Here is a 23,934-nt window from a genome sequence, read left to right on the forward strand (position 1 = left end):
TGATATTACTACTGTTAATTCATATTGCTACTGTTAATCATTTTTGCCAGTTCTTCTAATTTTCTTCTCTGTCTAGCAATGAATTTATTTTCTTTTTCCCTAAATTATCTTCTTCTGAAGACCTGTGAGTCAATGAGCTTCTCGGGGCTCTGCTTCACATGTGAAGATTTTTTTTGTTCTTCCAGCCATCATCTCTCCCTTCCGTTCTTGCAGAATTGTCCACAGGGACTATAGTCATGGCACTGAGCTGCATTACATCAAGGTCTCCTGTTGCTTCTGCCTGGAAGGGTAGGGATGCTAGAGGGGGTGGCCTGGCAAAGCGTGGACATTCATCATAGGTATCCATGACAAGGAAGCTCTTCTTTTGAACTGGACAGAGTCTGAGCCTTTATTTGAAGGTAAAAGGGGCTTTCATGATTAGAGATTAAAAGATTGACAATATGACCGATGAGCAGCCTTGAGCTTTAGAAATAGAAGAAGCTCAAAACAGTCTGAGCCACATACTTTTGGGGCAGTCTTGTGATTTTTGAGATCTGGATGAGGTGGTTTTTTAATTACTATGATTGAAGATATAGTCAAAGGGAATGAGAACATTTGAGATAAGGAGGCTTCAGAATTAAAACTGTATGTTGTTGATACAGCTCAACTTAATTGTGTTACCTCTCAGCAGCTCAGTTCACACCTGGACAGGCGTTAGCTTCTGTTTTCTTTTCTGTCTTTAGGTAGCCCATGACAGACCCTCAGCAGGAAACGTATCTTATGAGTCTCATGACCTTCTGAGTATGGAAAACTGAATTTGTAAAGGTACTTAGTTACTTTCAGCATTCATTGAGGAGTCATGGGTTTTTTTTTTAAATACCTGGAAGCTCCAAACTGGAATTCTTTGTGTAAATGGCAGTAGATCATAAATAGAAGCAGCCCATAATGCTTATGGGGTATTCAAGGCATTATTGTGTCACGAGGCAGTCCTTGTGTCAGGAGAGCTGCGTGCAGCAATAGGTGCAGAGTCAATAACACCCAGACAATGAACGTGTCTAGGGAGGCACTGAAAGGAGTTGAGAGCTGAGCTGGTAGAGGGTGCTCTGCCTGCTAGAAAACAGAGAACTGCACGGAGATCATCCCTCAGCCTTCAATGCTTGTCATCACCCCTGTTTCACAGCTGGAGTTTACGTCAGAGTGGGATTTCCATAATTTGCTTCAACCAGTTGCAAAAAATACTTACATTTGATCTGTCAGCCACAGATATAGCCAAGGAAGTCAGGTGGTGGATAGTGAAGGAGGATCCCACATTTCATGTATTTATGCTCTATGTGCTGCATTAATCTGGGAGGTATAGTGAAAACTAGTATCTTGTTAGGAAAGCACATCCATCTTTGTGTGAGTGTGAGAGAGTTTCCAGTTTGTCTGGCTGTTATTGAAGTCCAGATACACTATCTTTACTTGCGAGGTAGTCTCTGTGTAGAGGCAGTTATTCCAAGAGGTATTTAATCGTCTCGCCACAAAATATATATGGTGTTTAATGATGTGAAGTATGATATACATGAAAGCAAATTGAAATCATTAATCTGCCTTCCTTTGCAATTTTGCTGTCATCTGATCAGTGGGATTGCAGTCAATTGGATCAGGGAAAAAAAACAGATCAAAAGTGTAAGTGCAAGAATGACAGATTGGTCATATAGCACATATCAATTCGTAAGTACAGCTACTTGTAAATAAAATGCACCTGGTGCTATTGCCCAGTATTGCTGAATTAGAGGTCTCAGCCTGGGAATCTAGTTCATGACAGTCCTTTTGTCTTACTATAATTCATAAAAAGCAGCTCTCTGAACTCACTTTGACTTTTTCAGTATTTATTTTTGGATAGTGAATTTCCTATCTCCTTTGTTTGCTTTCATGTTTGAAAAGCTAAACGTTCATTAGAAGACAGTTCTTTACAGTGCCTACATCTTCTTTTGCCAACATCCATTCTTTTTCCTCAGAAATAAGTAAAGTGTTTCATATATTTTACTCTGGATTTGTGATGATTAAAAGCTTCTCCATAACTCCATGTCCAGAGGATAGATGGCACCTTCAAGCTTTAGGTTGGCTGTTCTGAAATTGTTTAGTTATGCATCTACCAGAGCTTCTAATAGTCTTCTTCAAGTAGTTTGTGGTTTTAAATTGCTTTGATTTATTCTGTATTAGCTTATTTTCTATGCATACTCTCAAAAATCATAGCACAGTGTTCATAAAGCACCAAATTAAAATTTGCCATTTGAGTTTGCAAATTGAGATTGCCATCACTCGCTAAGTCTGTGAAAGACAACAAAAAGTCTTTCTACAAGTACATTAACAGGAAAAGGAGGACGAGGGAGAATATCCAGTCTCTAGTGGATGCAGAAGGAATAACAGTGACAGGGGATAAGGACAAGGCTGAGGTACTTAATGCCTTCTTCGCCTCAGTCTTTAATAGCAAAGAAAGTTGTTCCTTCTGTTTACAAATCCAAGAGTTAGAGGGGCAGATTGAGGCTCCCGTGATCCAAGAGGAGGCGGTTAGAGACTTGCTTGCCCAGCTAGACGTCCACAAGTCTATGGGGCCGGATGGGATCCACCCAAGAGTATTGAAGGAACTGGCGGATGTCCTTTCCAAACCCCTATCCATCATCTTCCAGAGGTCCTGGCTGACTGGGGAAGTTCCACTAGACTGGAGGCTGGCTGATGTTGTGCCCATATACAAGAAGGGTTGCAGAGAGGATCCGGGGAACTACAGGCCTGTCAGTCTCACCTCAGTGCCAGGGAAAGTCATGGAACAGGTAATCTTGAGTGCTATCATGAAGCACACGCAAGAGAACCGGGTGATCAGGCCCAGTCAACATGGGTTTACAAAAGGCAGATCTTGCCAAACTAACCTGATCACCTTCTATGACAAAATCACTCAACTACTGGATGGGGGAAAGGCTGTGGATGTAGTCTTCTTGGACTTCAGTAAAGCCTTTGACACAGTTTCTCACAGCATTCTGCTTCAGAAACTGTCAGCCTCTGGCCTGGACAGGCGCACACTCTCCTGGGTTGAAAACTGGTTGGATGGCCGGGCCCAGAGAGTGGTGGTCAATGGAGTTAACTCCAGCTGGAGGCCAGTCACAAGTGGAGTTCCTCAGGGCTCAGTACTGGGTCCAGCTCTGTTCAATGTCTTTATCAATGACCTGGATGAAGGCATTGAGTGCACCCTCAGCAAGTTTGCAGATGACACTAAGCTGGGAGGAAGTGTCGACCTGCTGGAGGGTAGGGAGGCTCTGCAAAGGGATCTGAACAGGCTGGACTGCTGGGCCGAGACCAATGGGATGAGGTTTAACAAGACCAAATGCCGGGTCCTGCACTTGGGGCACAACAACCCTATGCAGCGCTACAGACTGGGGGAAGAATGGCTGGAGAGCTGCAAGGAAGAGAAGGACCTGGGGGTGCTGGTTGACAGCCGACTGAACATGAGCCAGCAGTGTGCCCAGGTGGCCAAGAAGGCCAATGGCATCTTGGCTTGTATCAGAAATGGGGTCACCAGCAGGTCCAGGGAGGTTATTCTCCCTCTGTACTCGGCACTGGTGAGACCGCACCTCGAATACTGTGTTCAGTTCTGGGCCCCTCACCACAAGAAGGATGTTGAGGCTCTGGAGCGTGTCCAGAGAAGAGCAACAAAGCTGGTGAGGGGGCTGGAGAACAAGTCTTATGAGGAGCGGCTGAGAGAGCTGGGGTTGTTTAGCCTTGAGAAGAGGAGGCTGAGGGGAGACCTTATTACTCTCTACAACTACCTGAAAGGAGGTTGTGGAGAGGAGGGAGCTGGCCTCTTCTCCCAAGTGACAGGGGACAGGACAAGAGGGAATGGCCTGAAGCTCCGTCAGGGGAGGTTCAGGTTGGATATCAGAAAAAAATTCTTCACAGTAAGAGTCATTGGGTACTGGAACAGGCTGCCCAGGGAGGTGGTCGAGTCGCCTTCCCTGGAGGTGTTTAAGGAACGGGTGGATGAAGTACTTAGGGACATGGTTTAGGGAGTGTTAGGAACGGTTGGACTCGATGATCCAATGGGTCCTTTCCAACCTTGTGTGATTCTGTGATTCTGTGATTCTGTGAGTTTTAACCACTGCCTTTTGGGACTCGCTGAGTTTTAATTGCTGTAACAGGCCTCGCTAAAAGCATGTTCTGAAACAAGAAGGAAATAGTCTGGATATTTTTGGGCTGGGTTCTTTTAAATAAAAAATTAAGAGAAAACAGATGCAACAAATTATTTTCAGAACAACTTGCTTTCTCTCACTGGAGAACTGAAAAGATATACTTTGACTAAAAAAAATAATGTTTCTTTCTTTTTTTTAAAGGTTAACAAGAGGATTTTGTAAGATATTATTGACTTGTTTTAGTGACACTGCTATGTGTTTGCACTGTACTGCTTACAATCATATTTTGTGACCCTCCTGTTGTGTCGATGTGGTGCCTGGGGACTTTTAGTGGTGAACTTGGCAGTGTTGAGGGTCGGACTTGATGGTCTTAAAGGTCTTTTCCAATTTAAATGTTTCTATGATGGCTTTTTCCCCCCCCTGTTTCTAGGCTGTTAAGATCTACTTTTTCTAGACCGTGTGATAACTCCTGTTGAAAATTCAACGCATGGTTCACAAGAGTGGGAAGCAGATGGGGCACTCTGCAGTGGGAGTCCTTAGAGATAATAGCGGCTTTCTGACTCGGCTGTAGTTCACCTCTGTGCTTTGAGAAAGCGCAGATGTGGAGCTGCGGTGCTGTTATGTTTGAAACATTCCACGTAGCCAAACACTTCCATGTTTGCTCTTCCAGCTCTCACAGGAGCCAACCCTAAGAACCTCTGCAGACAGACTGTCAGTGCCTACGGAACTATCACGGGCAGTGTGTCTGGCCTGATTGTAAAGGATGAGATTTGGCATATCCTTTTGCATTGTCCACTTCATTGCACTATCCAGGTCAGACTGCAAGGATGCTGTGCATGTGTATGTGTAGAATCTTAATGTTATTTGCTCATAACCAAATAGCTTTTATTTATGGAAAGGTGTGGATTTTAAAAATTACTGTGGGTCTGTGAGGCTATTGGATGGTTTCTGACAATAGAAATAATGAAGTGTCTGGATAATTTCTGTTCATGACAGGGGAAATAGGAGAAGGGAGATTGATGAGGCAAATAAGAGAGACTTTTCCTGTAATAAATGAAATAGTAACTCTAGACATGTAACATAGAGATTAAAAATGATAGACATTCAAATTAAAGCCCATGCCTCCTAAGATCTGCTGACCTTCTTAGCAACTAAAAAAATCAAAGTGTTTTTTAAGAAGCTGTATTTGGAAGCAGAAAGAGATGAAGAAATGTATGAGGGATAATGAGAGGAAAAAGAGGTGAGAAACAAATAATTGGTGCCTCGTTCAGATCCTAGAAACTCACTCACTTGTGGTGTTGTGGTATTCTCTTCCATTGTACCAACAATGTTTGTGAAGGGATGTGATAAACATCCCAGAAAGACTTGGGGAGGTGTTTCTGGTGGCACAGGAAAAAGTGCCTACGAAATAACTAACTGAGGGAAACAGTTTCTACATCTGCAAATTGTTTCCTCTGTATATAAACAAAATAAAATTCATTGAGCTTTATGGATAGCATCTGCTTGGTAATTGCATCATCAAATTTATTCAGGCATGCTATATTATGCGAACCACTACATTTGTTAAAATTTCATCTCTATTTTTTTTTTATAAACTACTACCAAACAGAGAAATGTTTCTGTGTTTATATGCATTTAGAGAGCTGAAAAATCTAAGAATTGCAAGCTCTTCCCATATTTACACTTGTGCACACAGATGGACACGCTTGGGTGTCTGGATTTATCTTGCAGCCTTTGATGAAATGTATCATCAAAGTGTCCAGTTTATATTAGGCTGAGACCTGTTGGTTGGGGATTTTTTTTTTGAGTGCAGTGTAAAATACACTGATGAAATAATTTTGTAACAACAATTGACAGTAATTGTTATTCTTTTATATATATATATATATAAAAATACATATTTATCTAATTATATGGTCGGGGGGGTGTTAGGTTGTGTTAGTTTGGTGGATTATTTATTTTTTTTAACATATACCCCTGGAGCTAATCTCAGCTGGGTAGAAATTGGACATTCTCATTAATACATTTCATCAGAGTTGGCAAGAGAAGTGCAGACGTCTTTGAGAAGATTTGGACTCTTGGATTTGTAGGCAAAGGGAAAGGATATCTGTGTGCACATGTGCTAGTAAGGGGAACTCTCACAATTCTCAGATTTTCATCTCTGTAAGTGTATGTAAACATACAGATACTGTTATATTGCACATATATATATTGAATGCACATACATACACATCAGAGTTAGGCACGTGCAAACAATATCCCTTTGATGTTTTGCTTGCCACGTTTTGTTGCTGCTATGACTGCCAGACTTTTTATTTAAGAACTTGTTGTCAGGGTTTCAGTTGCTCTTCCACCTCCCAGGCTACACATAAAGCTCCTCTCCTGACATCCCTGATTTACTGTCCCACTTGACTTCCCTCTTTCCCTTTCCCCCTTCCCCCTTCCTTTCCATTTTAAGATGTAGTTCCAAATTATGAAGCATTTTTCAACAGGTAACATAATGTTTAGTAACTATGGAAGGAATATCAGCATTTTTTTTCTACTATTTCAGGATTACCCAGTTTAAAGTGTCCTGATTAGGATGATGAAACAACTCTGCTGTGTAGGACTACATACTGAAGCAAGAATTCCTCAGTGTTAAGCCATATGCTTTTTAAAATTGGAGACCAGAAATAGCACTTTTAGTGACAGTTATTTTGCAACACTGTCATGTTCACCTTTGATCCTGCAGCTAAGTTTTCAGTGCCTGTTTTTTTCCTAACAAAATCTATACGGTTGACAAAATAGGATATTTGAGCTTAGAAATAAAGAGTGGTTTGTCCTGTTCATGTTTAAATAGCTGTATTCTTACTTCATTAATCAAAGCAGAGAGGAAGAAGACACAATGGATTATTCTGTGTTTTAATATTATCGAACAGTTTGTCCAAAGAGTAATTCAAATGAAGGGCCTTTTGCTTGGTACACAGTCACATTGTTGTATTACAGGGTCAGAAATGGACTTCTTTGGGAAAAGTACGAAGAGATCAGGAACAGATGCTATCAAGGATGGGTCTAGGGGCCCATGGCACTTGAAAGCAGCTGAGGGTGAACAGCAGGACAGGACCAGTCTGTTGAGCATTGAGTGCCATTCCACCTGGGGCAGTGTTGGCCCACACATGACAATGGTGGCACATGGCACCAAAGATGAACTACAAATATACCACAAAGTCTTTGTGATGTTTTGTGAAGTTCCCAGAAGACTCAGATTTTCTTCAGAGACCGCATTTTCAACCTCACTATCAGAATTAAACTTAGTAGACACCAAAGCCCTTTGAAAAATCTGCTTCTCTATTGTCTGCTAAGTGCTGAGAAGAATTTTGATTGCTCTATTTTGGTCGTGGGTGGCAAAATACAGGAATTAAGAACAACAAAAAGAAATTACTGGTTTCCTTTTAAAGCAAAGCCTTCTGAATAATAGCTTTATTTATTTTATAAAGCTAGTAAAAGCAAAAGAGATTTCGGGAGACAAAGATGACCTAGATAAGAAAATTACCATCATGAGATCAGCAATGAAGTATCTAGATAGTAGAATCTACCCCAGAGCACAAAAAGAAAAAATCATAGGACTGATAAAAACTTGTATTGATGTGAAAAATTATAAATGCTGTAAATAACATTACTTTCCCATTCAACTACCACACTGGTATAAAGGATTTAACTACTCTTTTGGATCCTTACACTGGCCTTCATTTTCAGTATTTTTTTAGCCACAGTTGCATCATCATTCTGTAAATGTCTGGGTGAAGAGAGAAGTATAGTTGACCTCCTGCCAGTTTAACTCAAAAGAAAAGTCTGGACTTTTGAATGGTTTCTGTGTTAGTATTTTTCCCAGGTCTTTGGTTTCTTCACAGCTAGCGCTGTAGAATCCACTGGGTTATTCTTCTATATTTTTCTCTAGAGAATTCTTAATTCCAAGTCTGATTTCCCAGCCTATTTCCTTCCCATTCCACATCAATATCAAGTTTAAGTAAGGTCATTAAGCAGTCTTTTTCCCTCCATTCAAGTTATAAGGAAAGAACTGAGCAGCACAGAAATCAAGGCAGATCCAAGCAACATCAGGTTCTGGTTTTCCCTGCATTGTGACAGTGCCCCTTTGATAACCTGTATATCTTGGAGTATGCCTTTTCAATAGTTTTGCATCTCCTTTGCAATTATTTTGTCTAGAACACATATTCTTTAGGTTATCTATGATAATACAGCAGGAGACAGTTTCAGAAACCTATCTGAAGGCACGTGGTATTTATAGCTTCTAATCTCTCCAAAACTCATAAAAGCTTATTGGTCTGACAATATTTATCCTTGAGAAATTGTATTGGCTCTTACTCATCTCTTTGTTATATTCTGTATGCTTCCAACATGTTTGTTTGATTATGAATTGATAGGATTTATTGGCTCTTTGCAGCCACCATTTGGAACTGATAGAGAAAATGAGGTTGATTGCTCTGCCAACAGAATTAGAAGGGCAGAACTCTGACAGGGTCTGTGGCTGACTTCCGCACACTGAAAGGTACCAATCCAATAAAAAAACAGTCTTAGCCAGATCAGCCCACATCATACTCATTTTAAAAGTATATTTGTTTCGTATATATTACCCTATTCTTGCTGTAAAAAAAAAAAGCATATGACCTCCTCTCCCTTATTCCTGTTTGAGGGAGATGCAGATCTGATATAGTGCCAGCATAGGAAGGCAAAAAAGAAGAAGGAAGAGAAACTTCTGTCTTAAGCTCATTTTTATTTCATTTCCAGAATTATAGAATAATTAGTAATATATATGTGTTGTCTTCACATTGTCTGGAACTTCACTGAATGCCTGAGTCCAGGTATTTTTACTGTCTTAAATTCCTTTACTCACAAAAGTTACTTATAATTACAAAATACTATTTAATACGGAGAGTTTACAGTCATTTACTTCATGCCTTTTAGCATTTCTTCATGACGACCTTTTCTCATCTGACTCACTTTTATTTGTATTACATTTATTCTGTTAATGAGTGGAACTGCTTCAGTCATTGTATCTGTAAATGTTGAGTGTAGGTTTGGCATTTAGTCAGTTACGCTTGTAGTTTTGCTAGTATTTTTTATCCTAATTTCCAAACCTGTAAACTCAGACTGGGATTAAAGATGAGTGAAATTAGAATCTTTCTTGCTTCTGAGTCCATAGCTGTAACAAAATGGCAGAAGTCAGCGCTGGGGACCACCCACACAATCTACTGTTATGTGCTCCCTAACAGGACTTCCTGAGAAACTCTGCTATATCCTGTTTGGCTAGGTCTACATGGTAATATTTTTATTATTTTTGGTGTTTATAGACTTAATTCCACACCAAGCACTTCACAAATTTCATCTAAAACCATGCACGTCGAGCTGGAAGAGGCAAGCAAAATGATGTAGAGAAATGTTAAACATGAGGTTACGTACCTCCTTCTGTGGCCTTTAGGTTCCTCTTTTCAGTTGGGATCTCTAATTCCAGACAAATTTACAATACGAAAAATACAAAAGGGGCAAAATTTTGGTAAAAGCTTTGTTTAAAAATACTTCTAGGAGAGTAGTATATTCTAGTGATAGATGGATTAGGTATTTGATTAGATATTTACCCAGGAACTGGGAGTTTCACTTCCTTTCAGCCTGGAGGATTAAATCCACATTAGCCATGAGCCTCATACCTGTAACCACTGATTGCACACCCACTTTGTTATTCTGAAGCAAAGCTATGGTAGGAATTGATTGCGGATCTGCAAAATTCATTCTGGTAGAAAAAAAAAGGTGATTTACTGAGTAAGTTCGTAGAGCATTTGTAATGAGTGAGGTGTGAATCCTGCTTACTTATCCCTGCTCCCAGGACTTCACACAACTGCTAGGTTAAAAAAGAAAAAGAAAAAAACAAGAAACAGCTCATGGAGTAGAGACCAGAATGTGTGATAGGAATGTAGATTTCTTAACTTTGACAGTATTAGAAGCATTTTACAGAGCAGCAGTGGGAAAGCAGAAGAAATTAGAAACACAGTATGTATTTGGTCGGGGAGGAACTTCAGGAGGCACAAGTGGAATCGTCAAATGTGACAACTGAATTAACTAAATACTATAGTGTATATAAATGTAATGAATTTGTTTAGGAATATCTTTCTGCCTCTGTGGATAAGATAATGGATGTGCCTTATAAAACTAAATAAACTGTTAGCAGTATAATTAATGCACTTTCCCCAAGAGTAGACACTTATCTTAATTAACATGAATAGTCACCTGGATGAGTGCTCTGACCTCTTTCACAAAGTCAAGAAATGCTCTAGTTCATTCCCATTAACCAGGATTCCTAGCCAAAAGTCAGACTCATCTAAGCCAAGCGTGAGCCTTGAATGATTGTACAATTTGAGGCTGCTCGGATGTTGGTCAAGGCTTGTCCAGGATTTCCAGGGTGGATCTATTACTAAGTTTTGATTGGAACAGCAGGGACCAAAGAGATAAATATATTGCTGGGTCTGTATCGGTGTGGACTTAGTGCCTTCTGCTACGACGTTCCCACAAACCTAGAGTCACAGGGGTAGCTGTCAGGATTTGCTAAACTGGAAATTAGGGTTGAAAATGTAGTGGTCAGTGTATGAAGCTGAAGAATTACACATGACAAAGACCGCTCAGGTTGTAGTTCGGGTGTTACTGTAGTTGTGAAGCTTAAGTTCATACCTTGAAATGCTTACGTTTGATGGTAGTTTGTGGTGTTAGATGTATGTTAAGTAGGAGTTTGTTTCTTGAGACTGAGTAGTCAATAGGGCTCCCTATTGTTTCTGGTGCAGGAGAAGCACAGCGAGTAAGGATAAGCCACTCAGCTGTGCTCAGAGAGAGAAGGCTATTCTTGGACAATGTGATGACAAAAGGCCTTTCAGATCTGAGATAAGAGTACAAGTTTCTATTAATGCAAGAATGAAGAGAATATTTTCAATTGTTACTTTTCAAAGTGAAATTCCAATATGAAGAAGATAACCCCTGATACTGATGCCTGCCAAGTCAAGTTTGGACAGCCAGGGGTGGGGTTACTCTGCACATACATCATTTGGCATGGCTTGGAGCAAGAATGGTTAAACTGAAATGTTTAGGTGTCTCTCTCACAATTTTCCAAACCCCTTGGTGTCATAGCAATTAACAGTGTACACCTTTTTTCTTCTGATTGTACCTTCCAGAAAACATTTCTATGAACCTTTTTTCTCTTACACCTTTGTTGAGATATTCTAAACTGATTTAGCTGTATGCAATCTAACTACATTCCCTCTAGTTAGACTTAGCTGGATGTTGCTCAAATTATGATCTATTCCTATTTTCCTCATTGGATAGAGCAGGTGGCATATAATTGCTTATAAGTATAGCACTTTATGTCTCATTTTTGTTTTCATAGCCTTGAATGTTTTATCAACTCACTTAGCTAATAAGGCTTTGTGCTTGGAAATAGTGAAGTTTGAGGAAAATAGATATATTAGATCTTCTATGCAATGAATCAAAATCAGGCACTCAGAGCATACTGTAGGCTGTGAACCCAATGAAATCATTGGGAAAGAATTTCAGTAAATGCAGTAACTGAGTGTGTTAGATAAGTTTGCCTTTGAAAATTACAGTGATTGGAAGCAGAGGAAAAAGTAGTAAGATAAGGCTGACATTAAAAAAAAAGTACATGGACATCATAGCAAATAAACGAGAATTTCTCTCACAGAAGAGAGAAAAAGATGGGAAACTCTTCAAAGAAGTTTCATGATGCTGTTGGCCAGCAGGTGGTGCATGGTGGGAAGGACTTTTTAATCTGTCTTTGAGCATCTGCTGTAGGTGCAAGAGCTAAGCTGATTTTAAGCTTCTCCGTGCAGATCTATACTATTTACAGTAATTTGATTATTCTTAACAACTGGACCAGTATCACAATAGTTTCACAGATTAGGTAGGGTTGCTTCGGCACCTGGTGGAAGAGAATCGTGGAGTACATTTGTAGAATGAAAGGGATGTTGGCTCAATGATATGGAGAAAGAACTAAGTGAAATATCTGGAAAAAAAACCCGGACAGTGAGATAGATAGTTCAGGAAAACAGCCTCCCTAGTGAAGTGTTTTTTCGTATTTCAAACTTGCCAGAAAAAAATTCAAGTAAATTTAAAACTGGTGGGAAGCTGTCTGCTGGCCAGGGAAAACAATCTAGATGATTTAATAGACTTTTTGTGTCTCTAACATCTGGATTCATGGAGTTAATCTGAACTAGTGACATTCTGATCTGCTGATCTGGTGCTAAACCAGGAAAACTGGGAATTCACAAAATGCACAGCTATACTGATAATATTAGAAAGCAAGATATATTGAAACTGGTAGTTGTTCACCGAACATGAAACTTCATTGTTTAATTTCAAATAATAAAATTATTGGGCTGGAAGAGGCCTCAGAAGGGGACTTAAATCATCCCATCATTTATAACAGGTGTCTTCTCTATTTTCGTTAAGTGGTGGAGGAGCCACAACCTTCTGTTCTGTTCCAGTTCCTTGTGATCTCAGCACCTCATCTGAAACTTCTTTTCTAGAATGGAAGCTCAAAACTACCTTCCTTATTCACTACAGCCATGAAGCCCATTTGAGGGCTGTTTACATGTGTATCCTACAGCCTCTTTTGCTCATGCTTCCTCTTTTTCTGTATCAAAGAAGGGCTTAAACCCTTCAATTTTTCCTTATTAGTCATATTTACAACATGTCTAATCATCCTCTTTGGAATGACGTTGAAACTTTCTTCATAGAAACCCACACAGAACTGCAGCTGCAGTTATTACCAAACTTGAGAAAGCAAAAGGAAACTTTATTTTGGACATCTACCTATTTGTGTGCCTTGGTGTGTCATCTGCTGTTTTCATAACAGCACAACCTCATGAGGTCTTTTTCAGACTGACCCCTGGTCGTAACCCCTGTATCTTTATTAAAATCTGCTCTATAGGCTCTTTGTATTCAGTTGATTATTATAATGTTCAAATTTAGGCTTTGCAGTTGCCCCCATAGAAATTTCATCTTGGTGGCTTTATTCTGTCTCTTACTTCCATTTGCCTGATGATTCAGCAAATTCGATGTAGTCTCCCAAGTATCCTTTTAAAAGTATTTAATGGCTAAAATTGCCAGTCATCATAAATTAAGACTAATGGCTCGTTATGCCATACCCCAAGGTAATTAAACCTGTACTTTATTTAAAAGGGTCTGGATTTTAGGTGAAGGTGAAAAAAGTAGCACTGATATTTCCTCTTGATTGTGTAGAAAAGGAGGTCTCTTTACACGTGCAACTTAACACACTGTTTTTTTCAGCACTTAATGTAAACCTGAGGCATTCTTAACACTATTTGTAAGATTTAAGACTTAGTTATGGTTTATAGCTCATAAGCATCCTGCCCCACTTTTCTTAGATAATGTAGAAAGAAATACTTTTAATTTGTTTGAAATATCTTTCTTGGGACAATTACTTCATTCTTGTTAGCCAAATCCCATCAGGGTCTTGCACAGGTACAAGAAAATTGCTAGTTTAATTGGACAGCTTCACTTTAAAAATCCTTGACTAATGTATCTTCATATGTTGAAAAAGCTGCTGGCTGATAGTCACAAGAATTACCTAAACAGAAATTACTTGCACCCTTAGGCCATGTCTCCTTTCCCTGCTTCTTTAATTCTGGATTATGTTCACCTTTTCTGTTTTTTGACAAGTAGACTGGGTTGTAACTTAGTTTGTACAGCACCTAAAGGACTTGCTGTGAACAACTGCCCTACCTATCGCCTTTGGAACTTGCCATAATGCAAATACCATCAGCAGACTGAAATGGTGGGAAGGTTCACTATACAGTTGTAAGAATTTAGTTGTGCAACAAAGGGTTAGAGGGGAAAATAGCAGGAAAGGCAAGTGAAGAGTGTGGTGAAGTCTGAAGTATTTAATCCGTGACACATAGAACTGCATTTGCAAATTTATCCTTCACACGTGCTGTTATTCTTCTATAAACTCTGATCAATTTGATAAATAGGTTTTCTATAACAAGAAGATACTTTTCTGTAGAAAAATAATATGTAAACCACCGGATTCTAAGTTTTTCCAAATGTGGGCTTCAAAAACTGAGAATAAAGAACTGTAATTCGCAAAGTATTCTTTTTCCCCAGGTATCAACAAATAGTTCTTTGTTAAGAAATACAATTAATCAGGAAAAGAAGCGGTGAAACATTACCTACCATGTTGTGTTGTCTTAATTAACATGTTGTCGTAAACAAAATGTTTGTGTAAATACATATGATCATATTTTTACCTTCTTCATACACTAAAACCACATGGAAAAGAGTCTTCTCATTTGAACAAAGAAGTGTATTTAGATTTTTTTTTTTCATCTTTGCTACTTCCTTTGCCCATTGCAGAACTCATAATTTTGGGAATTAAATGTTTATATAATAAAACTAATAATACCCTTATCAAAGATGTTAAATGTAAAGTTGAATTTCGCAGGGTTGCTTTCTTTTTACATGTGTGAAGTATAATTAAATATCGATTTTAGTTTAGCCAAATAAGCACAGGAGACGTTGAAGCACCAAAAAATGATGAGATAATGGTTGTTAATATTGCCTATCTTAACCATATTTTGCTTCTTAAGTTCAAGAAACATTCTCAGTTCATTAAAGTATTTTTTGTGCTTTGGGGAATTTTGTACAAAAAGAAAAGTTTTGCACCTTAACAAGCTGTTCACAAAAACTTTATAGATTTCCTAAACTGCAAATTGTTCTTTAAAAAAACTATGAAATGATATGCAAATCACTTTGAGATATGACATGTCTGTATTTTGAGCAACATTTGTTAGTTTTAATTGTAGCTCTGCTCATATATTTCCATTCATGCTTGTGTGCACAACTTAAAAAAAAAAAAACCTAGTTTTTCTGACCAGATATCCATAATGAGTCTTAGAATGCTGTGCTTAACTTCCTTTGACATATTTATTAGAAAATTACTGGAAGGGAATGAAATGTAAACAGCACAAGTATTCTCTTAAAATCCATATCCTCAGAATTTGACATTTTCTGGTATGAAAATATTGTATGACATCTTTCTGGTAATTCTGCATCCAGTTGATGCCAAACAATACAAATCTGTGGGGCATGAAAACAAAACAGTTAGGTGACAGGGATTTAATTAATGTTGCTTCTGTATGGATTGTTTGTTTTATTCTATTGAGTTCTGTGTGTAATTTGCATGGATATGATTTATTTTCAGTTTTCAAGTAATGTAATAGGGTCCTTTATTTCATTTGAAGGGGTAGAGGACCACTGAAGAACACATCTGATGTAATTAATGCAGCAAAAATGATTTCAGAGTCCGGATCAAGGATGGATGTCCTAGCACGGCTGATTGCCAATCAGGTAGGTTATTTATACTGCAGCACATTAAACTTTGTCACAGATTAATCCATCCACAAAACCTCCAACACCTGAGAAGGTCACTTACAAAAGTGCTTGTGATGCTTTTAGATCTACGTGTCTGATTTTCCTTTTCTTCTCAATTTCTAAAGCAATGGCTAGATAGATCCTGTCTTAATTGTATGCGTGGCTTCTCTTCTTCATAAGTATCAATGTGTTTGTTTATATACAGTTACAAACACACGTGAACTTATATCACAAATGTATATTTTTATGCATATTTATGTATATGTATTTGTACATATATTTGTGAATGCCTTTAAAATATGAATGTTGTAGTATATACAAGTCTCTACGTACACACGCATGTATATAATCATAGCTCCTTTAAGCAATGAGCGCAGCATTTTAGATCTATAGTATAGTCCATTCATTACCTCCTTAGCTAAATTACTCAGAAACAACTTGAGTTGTTTCAGGTAAATCAGTTTAGATGTGGGAACATAGGATTGTTGCATTGGCATAGAGTTCTGTTGAGCAGGCTAACTGTTTTGGACAGGTGCTACGTCTCAGCACCATGCTTGGGAACGTTACTGGCTTTTCTTCTCCACCTTTGAAATTATTTGCTTTCCAACCTAATCTCTATGTAAGTATATATAGAATCCGTGCTTTTGCTGTACCCAGCTTATCTTTCCTATCTCTGCCCTACAACACCGGCCATTTCTTTGGAGCACTGATGTCAAATGTTTTTCCATGTAAATACCTTCCTGGATAGTCAGAGTTTTGGCCTCCGCATACCCGCAGTCTTGAGATGGGTTTTTTTAGCACCTAAATGAAATAGGTATTGTCATCAAAAGCAGTGGATTAGAACTATCAGGACTAATTTGTATCCCTTGGATGTATAAAGCATCAGATAGCTCAAAATAACCCGACCCAAGATCTATGTAAATCAATAAGCACGCTCATTTTCCTGCCTGAGGCAACTGCATAGTAGCTTAGTAAATGAGTACACTGAGCCACTCATCACTTGCAGCCCTCTTTACTAAGTAGGTTTGGTTGTTTTAGGGCCAGATAGTGCCAACAGAACAGCGTAGTGAAATGTCAGCGTGCAAGTACCAAATCTAAAGCATTTACATACATAGTCCTTCTAATTGCCTTTCAGGCACAGGGTAGCATGATATAGTTGCTGTCTTCCACACCCTTAGATACTGTCTCTCTTTCCCTCACTTGAATTTTGTATGCAACACTTGCTTTTCTATCATCTGCGAAGCAGCAACAATCTGTTAGTGTTTTCTGTTATATGTCTGTCTGAATTCCAGATAACACGACAAAAGAATTTCTGTTCTTGGTCAATACAATTGTGATCTGATTTATGGAAAGGCTAGGTAAAGTGCCTTGAGTTCCCATTTCTGATCTTGACAGATATTCTTCCAGCACCTCTCTCTTTTCAAGAGCATTGGAGAATGGCTCCTTTCAAGATTTTAATGAAATGAAAAATCAAACCCATAACTAGTCCCTGATCTATTGGACAAAATGATGTGATATCAAATCCAAATATGAGCAAGGGATGATAATCTCTTGCTGGTTTTCAGAATAGGAAATCCAGTCTCACTGAAATATTTCTTTCTTAAAATCCTCTTTTTTCCATATTGTTATGATGACTCCAGACTGGAAACATGAACAAATCAGTGTGAGGAAAAAGTAGCTATGACTCACTAGTGCTAATAATTTGTGTGTACCCTCGTTGCTGCTGGAAAATATGACAGCATTAAAGTTATTGTAAACTTTTTACTGGATTCACTCAAATTATTTCCATTTGTCCTGCCTCAAAGCTTGCACACAACTTATACCCTTGAAGAACATGACCCCTGGTATTTATTCCCTGTGGCATCTTGTGTGTGTCTAAAATACAGTAGTCAGTTATAGGTGTATTTTAGAAGTAATTTCACTAATTTAGTAATTTAGATGGTCTTTAGAAACAAAACAGCATATACAATATATTTTTTTTAAAAGGATGAACCAAAGCAGCTCTTCCAGTACCTCTGTGGTGAACATAACCACAATCATTTCTAGACACACATGGAACTCGGTAAGAAATGAGTCTCATTTTTAATCTTACTATTAGAAAGACGCTTAACATGATCCTCTCGTTCCTCAGATGACTAGAAATCTTTTAGCTTCTATAACCTCTTTTCCCCATGTCAAGTCATCCTTTAACTTTTAGGGCTCTTTTCTCATTGTGTTTTGTTGGTTTTGTTTTGGTTTGGTTTTTTATCTTTAAAGTATTTGTAAAGGCAAATAAATCCTCTTCTGAAATGTTATTTTGCCAACTTCCTATGCCTTTCTCACTTGAGGTCCTAAAATAAAAGCCACTTTACATTCCTCTAGGCTACTAAATAGCTGTTCTCTGAAGTTGGTCCAAACTGAAGAATTTGGTGCCCAGGCTGGAACATGAATTCTAATGAGGTTTTATGAGTGCCTTTCTCAGCAGCATTAAGACTTTTTAGTAGAATATTCACCTGTTGCCTTTCAGTAACATCCAAATTATGTGGAAATTTTATTCCATGTAAAAACATGTTTGTATTATTTGCTTTAAAACTGAAAATAGATAGCTTTATATTGTACCAATTTTCAATTAGCTGTTATAGGTCCTTGCATTCTTCCTGTGTATATTTTTCTTGACAAGTTTTCACCACTTGCATTCGAGATTAGGCTTCGGTATCATTTCTGATACTGTCATTTAATTAGACCACATCACTTTACTGTTCATAGTTGTCCTATGACTAAACTATTACTCTGCCTTTGCAGTTAACAGGGATGCAGTAATGTATGGTAACATTTTCAGTATTCAAAGCTGCATGCAAGGAAGAAAAGCAAAAACCTTGCTGTATTTCCTCCATCAAGTTTCACACCTGAGTAAGAACCCAAAATAAGCAATCACTGCATAATGAAGAATCATGGTAGTATTGCTTTGACCTTTTCCTGTTCGTAAAACATTTTCAAATGAATTATTTTTGTTCACACTCCATGTAATTTCAGAGATTCAAAATTGAGAACTGTGGAATTACATTGTTCATATGATTTTTCTGCTAGGAGGACACTTCCCCCTTGGCCCTGAAACTGTATTTACAGTATCTTATAATTTGTCAGTCACAACAGCCCATCTCTAATACATTGTTCTTCATTTCAGATTTTTATAAATCTCTTCCTGTGTCTGAAGGAAGGAGAGAGTTTTGGCAGAATTAGCAGAATTCAGTTATATTTCAGCACTGTAAGGTGACTCAGAGTTAACAACTGTGAAAATAATCACAATATAGCATCAACATAAACCTAGGCAAATTAATCACAAGTACATTTATAATAAATTTAGTTTAAAATAAGATTGTTCCAAATTAATTATTAAATTTGTGACCTGAAAGTCCCATGGCAGTTAGTATATCCAGCGTTTAAAGGAATGTGTTGTTGATTAAGATCTTTATTAAAAGCCTCCTCAGGGGTTTGGAACTAGATGGTCTTTAAGGTCCCTTCCAACCCTAATGATTCTATGATTCTATTCCAATTTTTTTTTCACTAGGAAGTGCTGGTCTTTTACGATTCCATTAAGAAAGATGCTTAGACTCTGTGAGGTGTGATTTAAAATGCTATTTGTCAGAGGTAACTCTGTAAGGAAAGAGTAGTGTAGGTAACCTTCCATCCTCTTCAATGGTGGGAACCCTAGGTGGTGCAGCATCGAACTGGCCTCCGATCTGCACATATCATGCTGGACGGAACCTGTCCATAGAAGACATTCTCCCATTTTGGTCATTAGAGCTATTACAGGATTTTTCTAGCAAAGAATCATATCCACTGTCAAATAGCATGTTGACATGAAAACTTTGTGGGTCACTAACTCCTCCATGTACACTCTTCTCTTGATCGGGATCAATACATCAATGCAATAAAATGTTAACTACTTTTAAATTCTGAAAGTATAGGGATCAATATGAAACATCTCTTTCTAAATTACCAGGTAGCCTCCTGATTTTAAAGATGATTTCATGTAGTTCAAAAAAGTTTTCCTGTAAGAAAAATTAAAAAGGTATCCTTTAGAATGATTAGCTGATAAATATGATCCATCCAGGTATGCCAAAAAGATCATCTGAGTACTGGATCATCTTACCTAAAAGCTTAAAATTAACTAATTGCAATAAATTATACATTTATATTTGTAATCACAAGAATGTGCGTAATTATACCCAGTATTAATCACCATGAAGCAGATTCATATTTTAGAGAAATGCTACTGGCTTCATTAGAAAAGGAATTAAATCAAAGTAAAGCAAGAACAGTCAGAATTTCCTGCAGGATTTTTTTTGTCTTGATCTTTTGTGCCACTGCTGTGCCAGTGGCTTTTCAACTCGGATTGTGAATGTTGGTTTCATCAGGGTTTTCAATCACTGCATAACTTATTAAATCACTTTGAGGTTTCTCTGGATATTATTTTTATTAGGTAAAACACCACTGCATTATTAGGATGCAAGTCACTTCTGATCCTGTTGTTGTGGAAAGCTCTTGTTAACACCCAACTACCTTCAGTATGTATGAGAAAGAACTTCTCATAATCTCTAGCTAAGAATGTGAGATATTAAACTGGTAAACATCAGTTGCCTGTGATACACTTAACTCAGAATTTATTAATTGTGCTTATGTTGCAGCTTTGTGTTTGGTTTCACTACTAAGCAAGCGTTGCTTGTACCAGATGCTTCTGAGCAATATGTAGAGGATTCCTTATGGAATATGCTCTCTACGGAGTACATATCTTTCTAACATCTGTTTCTAGTAGATTTGGATGTGCTATAAAGTATGAGGCTTTTATATTTTCGTTAGTACTTTATCCTTCTTAAAGTAGTGTAGAATGTTACCTTTAGCACTGTAAATGCCTCTTCTTTGTATTGTGTTTGTTCCCGCCTTGGTCATATCACCTTGTAATGTTTTACAGGTAAAGTACATAAAAATGAGCTGCTCAGACTGTGGGTTCATTTAGGCCGATATTCTGTTGCTGAGAATGGTTAATAGTGAATATATACAGAACGTGGGGAGATGATGACGTGTGTTTCCTGATACTTTCACAATAAGCAGCCATTCAAGAATTTACTTAATCAAAAATATTTTTCATACACTTAATACAATATATGGTCATTGATATTTTTTCATTATTTTGTCCAGGAATTTTTTTAACGCACATAAGCTTTTACTGTAAACATTCTGCAACAAAGATTCCTGCAACTTAACAACATTGTGTTAAGAAACGTCTCCTTTTGTTTGAACTCATGCTAGTTACTTTTAATGACCTTTTGAACTTGTATTGGAGGAAAGAATACCTGTCTTCATGACAATCTTTATTGTTCTTTGCCTGTTTTCTTACGTGCCTTGCAATGTGCAAGAGAGGGGAAAGATGCACCGTACCTGCCCAGGGTGATAAAGCTGTGGATATGCCACAGAGCTGCGCGGTTGCATAGTCACGTTTGAGAAGTCTTTTCCTTTGCTTTTCTTGAATGCTACTGAGCACTGAACCAGTGTTTTCAAAAAACTGTTTTAACCTCATCACCTTATTCTAGAGTGGCAATTTCCTGGTATTTGATGCATATCATCTTTAGCATTCCTAAAATGTTACGCTCTTCTTCTCTAATGGTATGTGAGTGAGATAGTCATTGTGACTGTCCTGCTAATTGTATTATATTAAAGAATGCTATATACTAAGATTAAAATAGTCTTGTCTCTAAATGTATATAATTGACATTTTTATCCACTATATTGGCACCATATCTGTCAATCTTATGACTTTTTCCAGTGGAGGAGAAACAAAATCACAGTATATTTAAAATGAGTAAAAGAAAAAAATGAGGACTAAACCAGAAAATGCACTCTGACTTGATAGAATTATTTCTGATACTTAAAGGGATTACAGTTGCATTTGACTGTAAGGGCAAATTTTTATTAATCAAAATTAAACAAACAATAAGTATTCCAGTGGCCCAAACAGTCATTGAAATAATGTTAAATACTGATTTGCGCAGTTCTTAAAGCAGTGTTGAGTAAGGAAGAAACATATTTTGATATAGTTCGTGTAATACGTGTTATATGCTAATACTTTGAAAACGTTATGTGAGAAAGAGAGGATGTGAAGAAACTCTTCTAATAATTATGTCATAGTACAGAAATAATTTTAGTATTGGATCTAGCAGAACATGAGATATAGGCTGACCTTTAATTAATGTTAATTAATTTTATCTTGTTAGCTTTTATTTCTTTGTTATTCCTTGCTACCTTTTCCCAAGTCTAAAACATGTACTTGTTTTCTTAACCAATCATTTCTATTCTGTTGCATAGTCATGAAGACTAGAATCATCACACCCCCGTTTTAAACCAGTATCAAGTTTCTTCAGCAAACCCATTAGTTTCAGTAAATATTTCATTAATTAAGTAGGACTGGTGTTTCTTCTGACCTCTAGCAGGTTTTCAATTTCAATCCCATTGACCACAAATCCATAAGACCAAAGGTTTAATAACTGTACAAAACCATAAGATTGTTTTTTGCCACTGCAGTTGGTGGGAACATACATTTTTTTAATATACAAAGCTGAACTCAAATTTCATATCAAAAGAAAAAGACCGTATTTATAATGTAAGTACAGCACACAGGCTAAATACATGTCTCTGGAAAACTGTAGGGATCCATTTCTTATTTATTGTGCTCACTTTTTAGAGCTGTGGTAGCACGATAGGGACTCACCATTCACCTTAAGATTCCTTTATTCTGCCAGAGCAATGAAAAACAGCTTTAGAATAAACGCGTACCATGCCTTAGGTGTCTAGCCTGGTACTCACATAGCAATATTTCCCCTCCAAGTACACCAAGTATTTTGGGAGTTCACAGAAGTAAAGGTAGAAAGATGCTATTTTTATAAAAATACTGTATTTTAAAGTGTTGAAATCGGAACTTTGTCTTATTTTTGTGTTCCCTCTGATACTGAAGATCTCTGGAGCAATAAACTCTGGGTGGAGCAGAAAACCCCGTAGATCGTATTATATGATAATGTATAATTTCATATAAATGTTAACATTGCTCTGCATTTTTGTTTACATTTGCCCACATAATGATTACTGCTACTGTAGATATCTTCTTGAAAATGAAGGGAAAGTAATTATTATTTATACAAAAAAGAATTCGTTTAGAAATATTGCTAAAGCAAGCCCAGCAGTATTAAGTAAAAACTGAATATGGAGAAGCTTAGGATTATTCTGAGCTTCTCAATTTATTTTTTTTAAAAGCTTCACAAAATGAATGAAACGAAGCAGCTGATACAGCTGCAGTGACAAGCAAGGATACACTCACATACAATTTGAATACTCCTCAGGGAAGCGTTAACCTGATGTCTGAGACAAGTTGTTGAAATGTTTGCTTAATTGTTCTTTTCTTGATCTTCAGTGTCCAGACCAATCATGCAAACAGGATTTGTTGGCTTACCTGGAACAGATCAAGCTGTACTCCCATCAACTCAAAATCTGCAGTCAAGTTAAAGCAGAAATCCAGAACCTAGGTGGAGAGCTCATCATGTCTGCCGTAAGTAGAAAAATGGTATAAATTACTCTTGTTAATCAAAATACATGATAAATGGAATTGTGCTTTTCTGTGCTTATAAGATGTTCCAGTGTGGTCCTGAATCTGGTTTTATTCCCTACTGTTTTTCACGCTCAGAGAATCTAAGGCAAGGAAGCATAAGACTGGTGGCTTAGAAGGAATAGAAATCATCACCTGCATTTTTATTGTTTTGCTTTTTTTCTCTCTTAAATTCTCAAAACATATTATTCTTCACTGTTATTCTGGAGTAATTTGGGTTTCAGAATTGTAACCCATTTGAAGATACTGATTCATTTATTTACATACATGGAGTATGCACATATATGTGTTTGTGTATAAAAAAGAAATCCCCACAGATGCACTGCCAGTTCAGAAGGAAAAGGTGAAGGACATTCTACATCCCTACAGAAATAAGGAAAATTAAGAGCAAGGTGACTTCATTCTTGAGTAGATTTCTTGTTTTTGCATTAATTTTAAGAATCATTAGCCCCAATACAGCTATGTATCATTAGCCATGGAAAAGGTACTGTTTGTGATTTTGTGGAACTTTTATACACTTGTTCTCAGCACAAATCAGATCATAGGCATTCATATAATGTCTTCACCTTCACATATTCTTTTATTATGTTATTGCCTGTAGCACATGCAATTATGATTTCAAGAAGTAAAATCTGCTAAATGGTACCAAAGCAGGTAACAAAAGCTTAACAACCCACTTCTTACCATTTAAATACTTTTTTCTTTATAGTAAAT

General features: G+C 37.5%; 1 protein-coding gene across 5 annotated transcripts in view; it reads left to right on the forward strand.

The window, feature by feature from the left end:
• The window catches only part of CTNNA3 (catenin alpha 3), a 470,553-nt gene that overhangs the window by 430,940 nt on the left and 15,679 nt on the right, over positions 1–23,934 (forward strand). For all 5 annotated transcript variants that reach the window (XM_054071284.1, XM_054071285.1, XM_009568184.2 and 2 more), the window contains 2 exons: positions 15,458–15,563; positions 23,029–23,163. In XM_054071284.1, coding sequence (XP_053927259.1) covers positions 15,458–15,563; positions 23,029–23,163 — 241 coding nt within the window. The remainder of the gene's footprint in view (positions 1–15,457; positions 15,564–23,028; positions 23,164–23,934) is intronic.

The sequence above is a fragment of the Cuculus canorus genome, chromosome 7, assembly GCF_017976375.1.
Source record: "Cuculus canorus isolate bCucCan1 chromosome 7, bCucCan1.pri, whole genome shotgun sequence".
Classification (NCBI taxonomy): domain Eukaryota; kingdom Metazoa; phylum Chordata; class Aves; order Cuculiformes; family Cuculidae; genus Cuculus; species Cuculus canorus.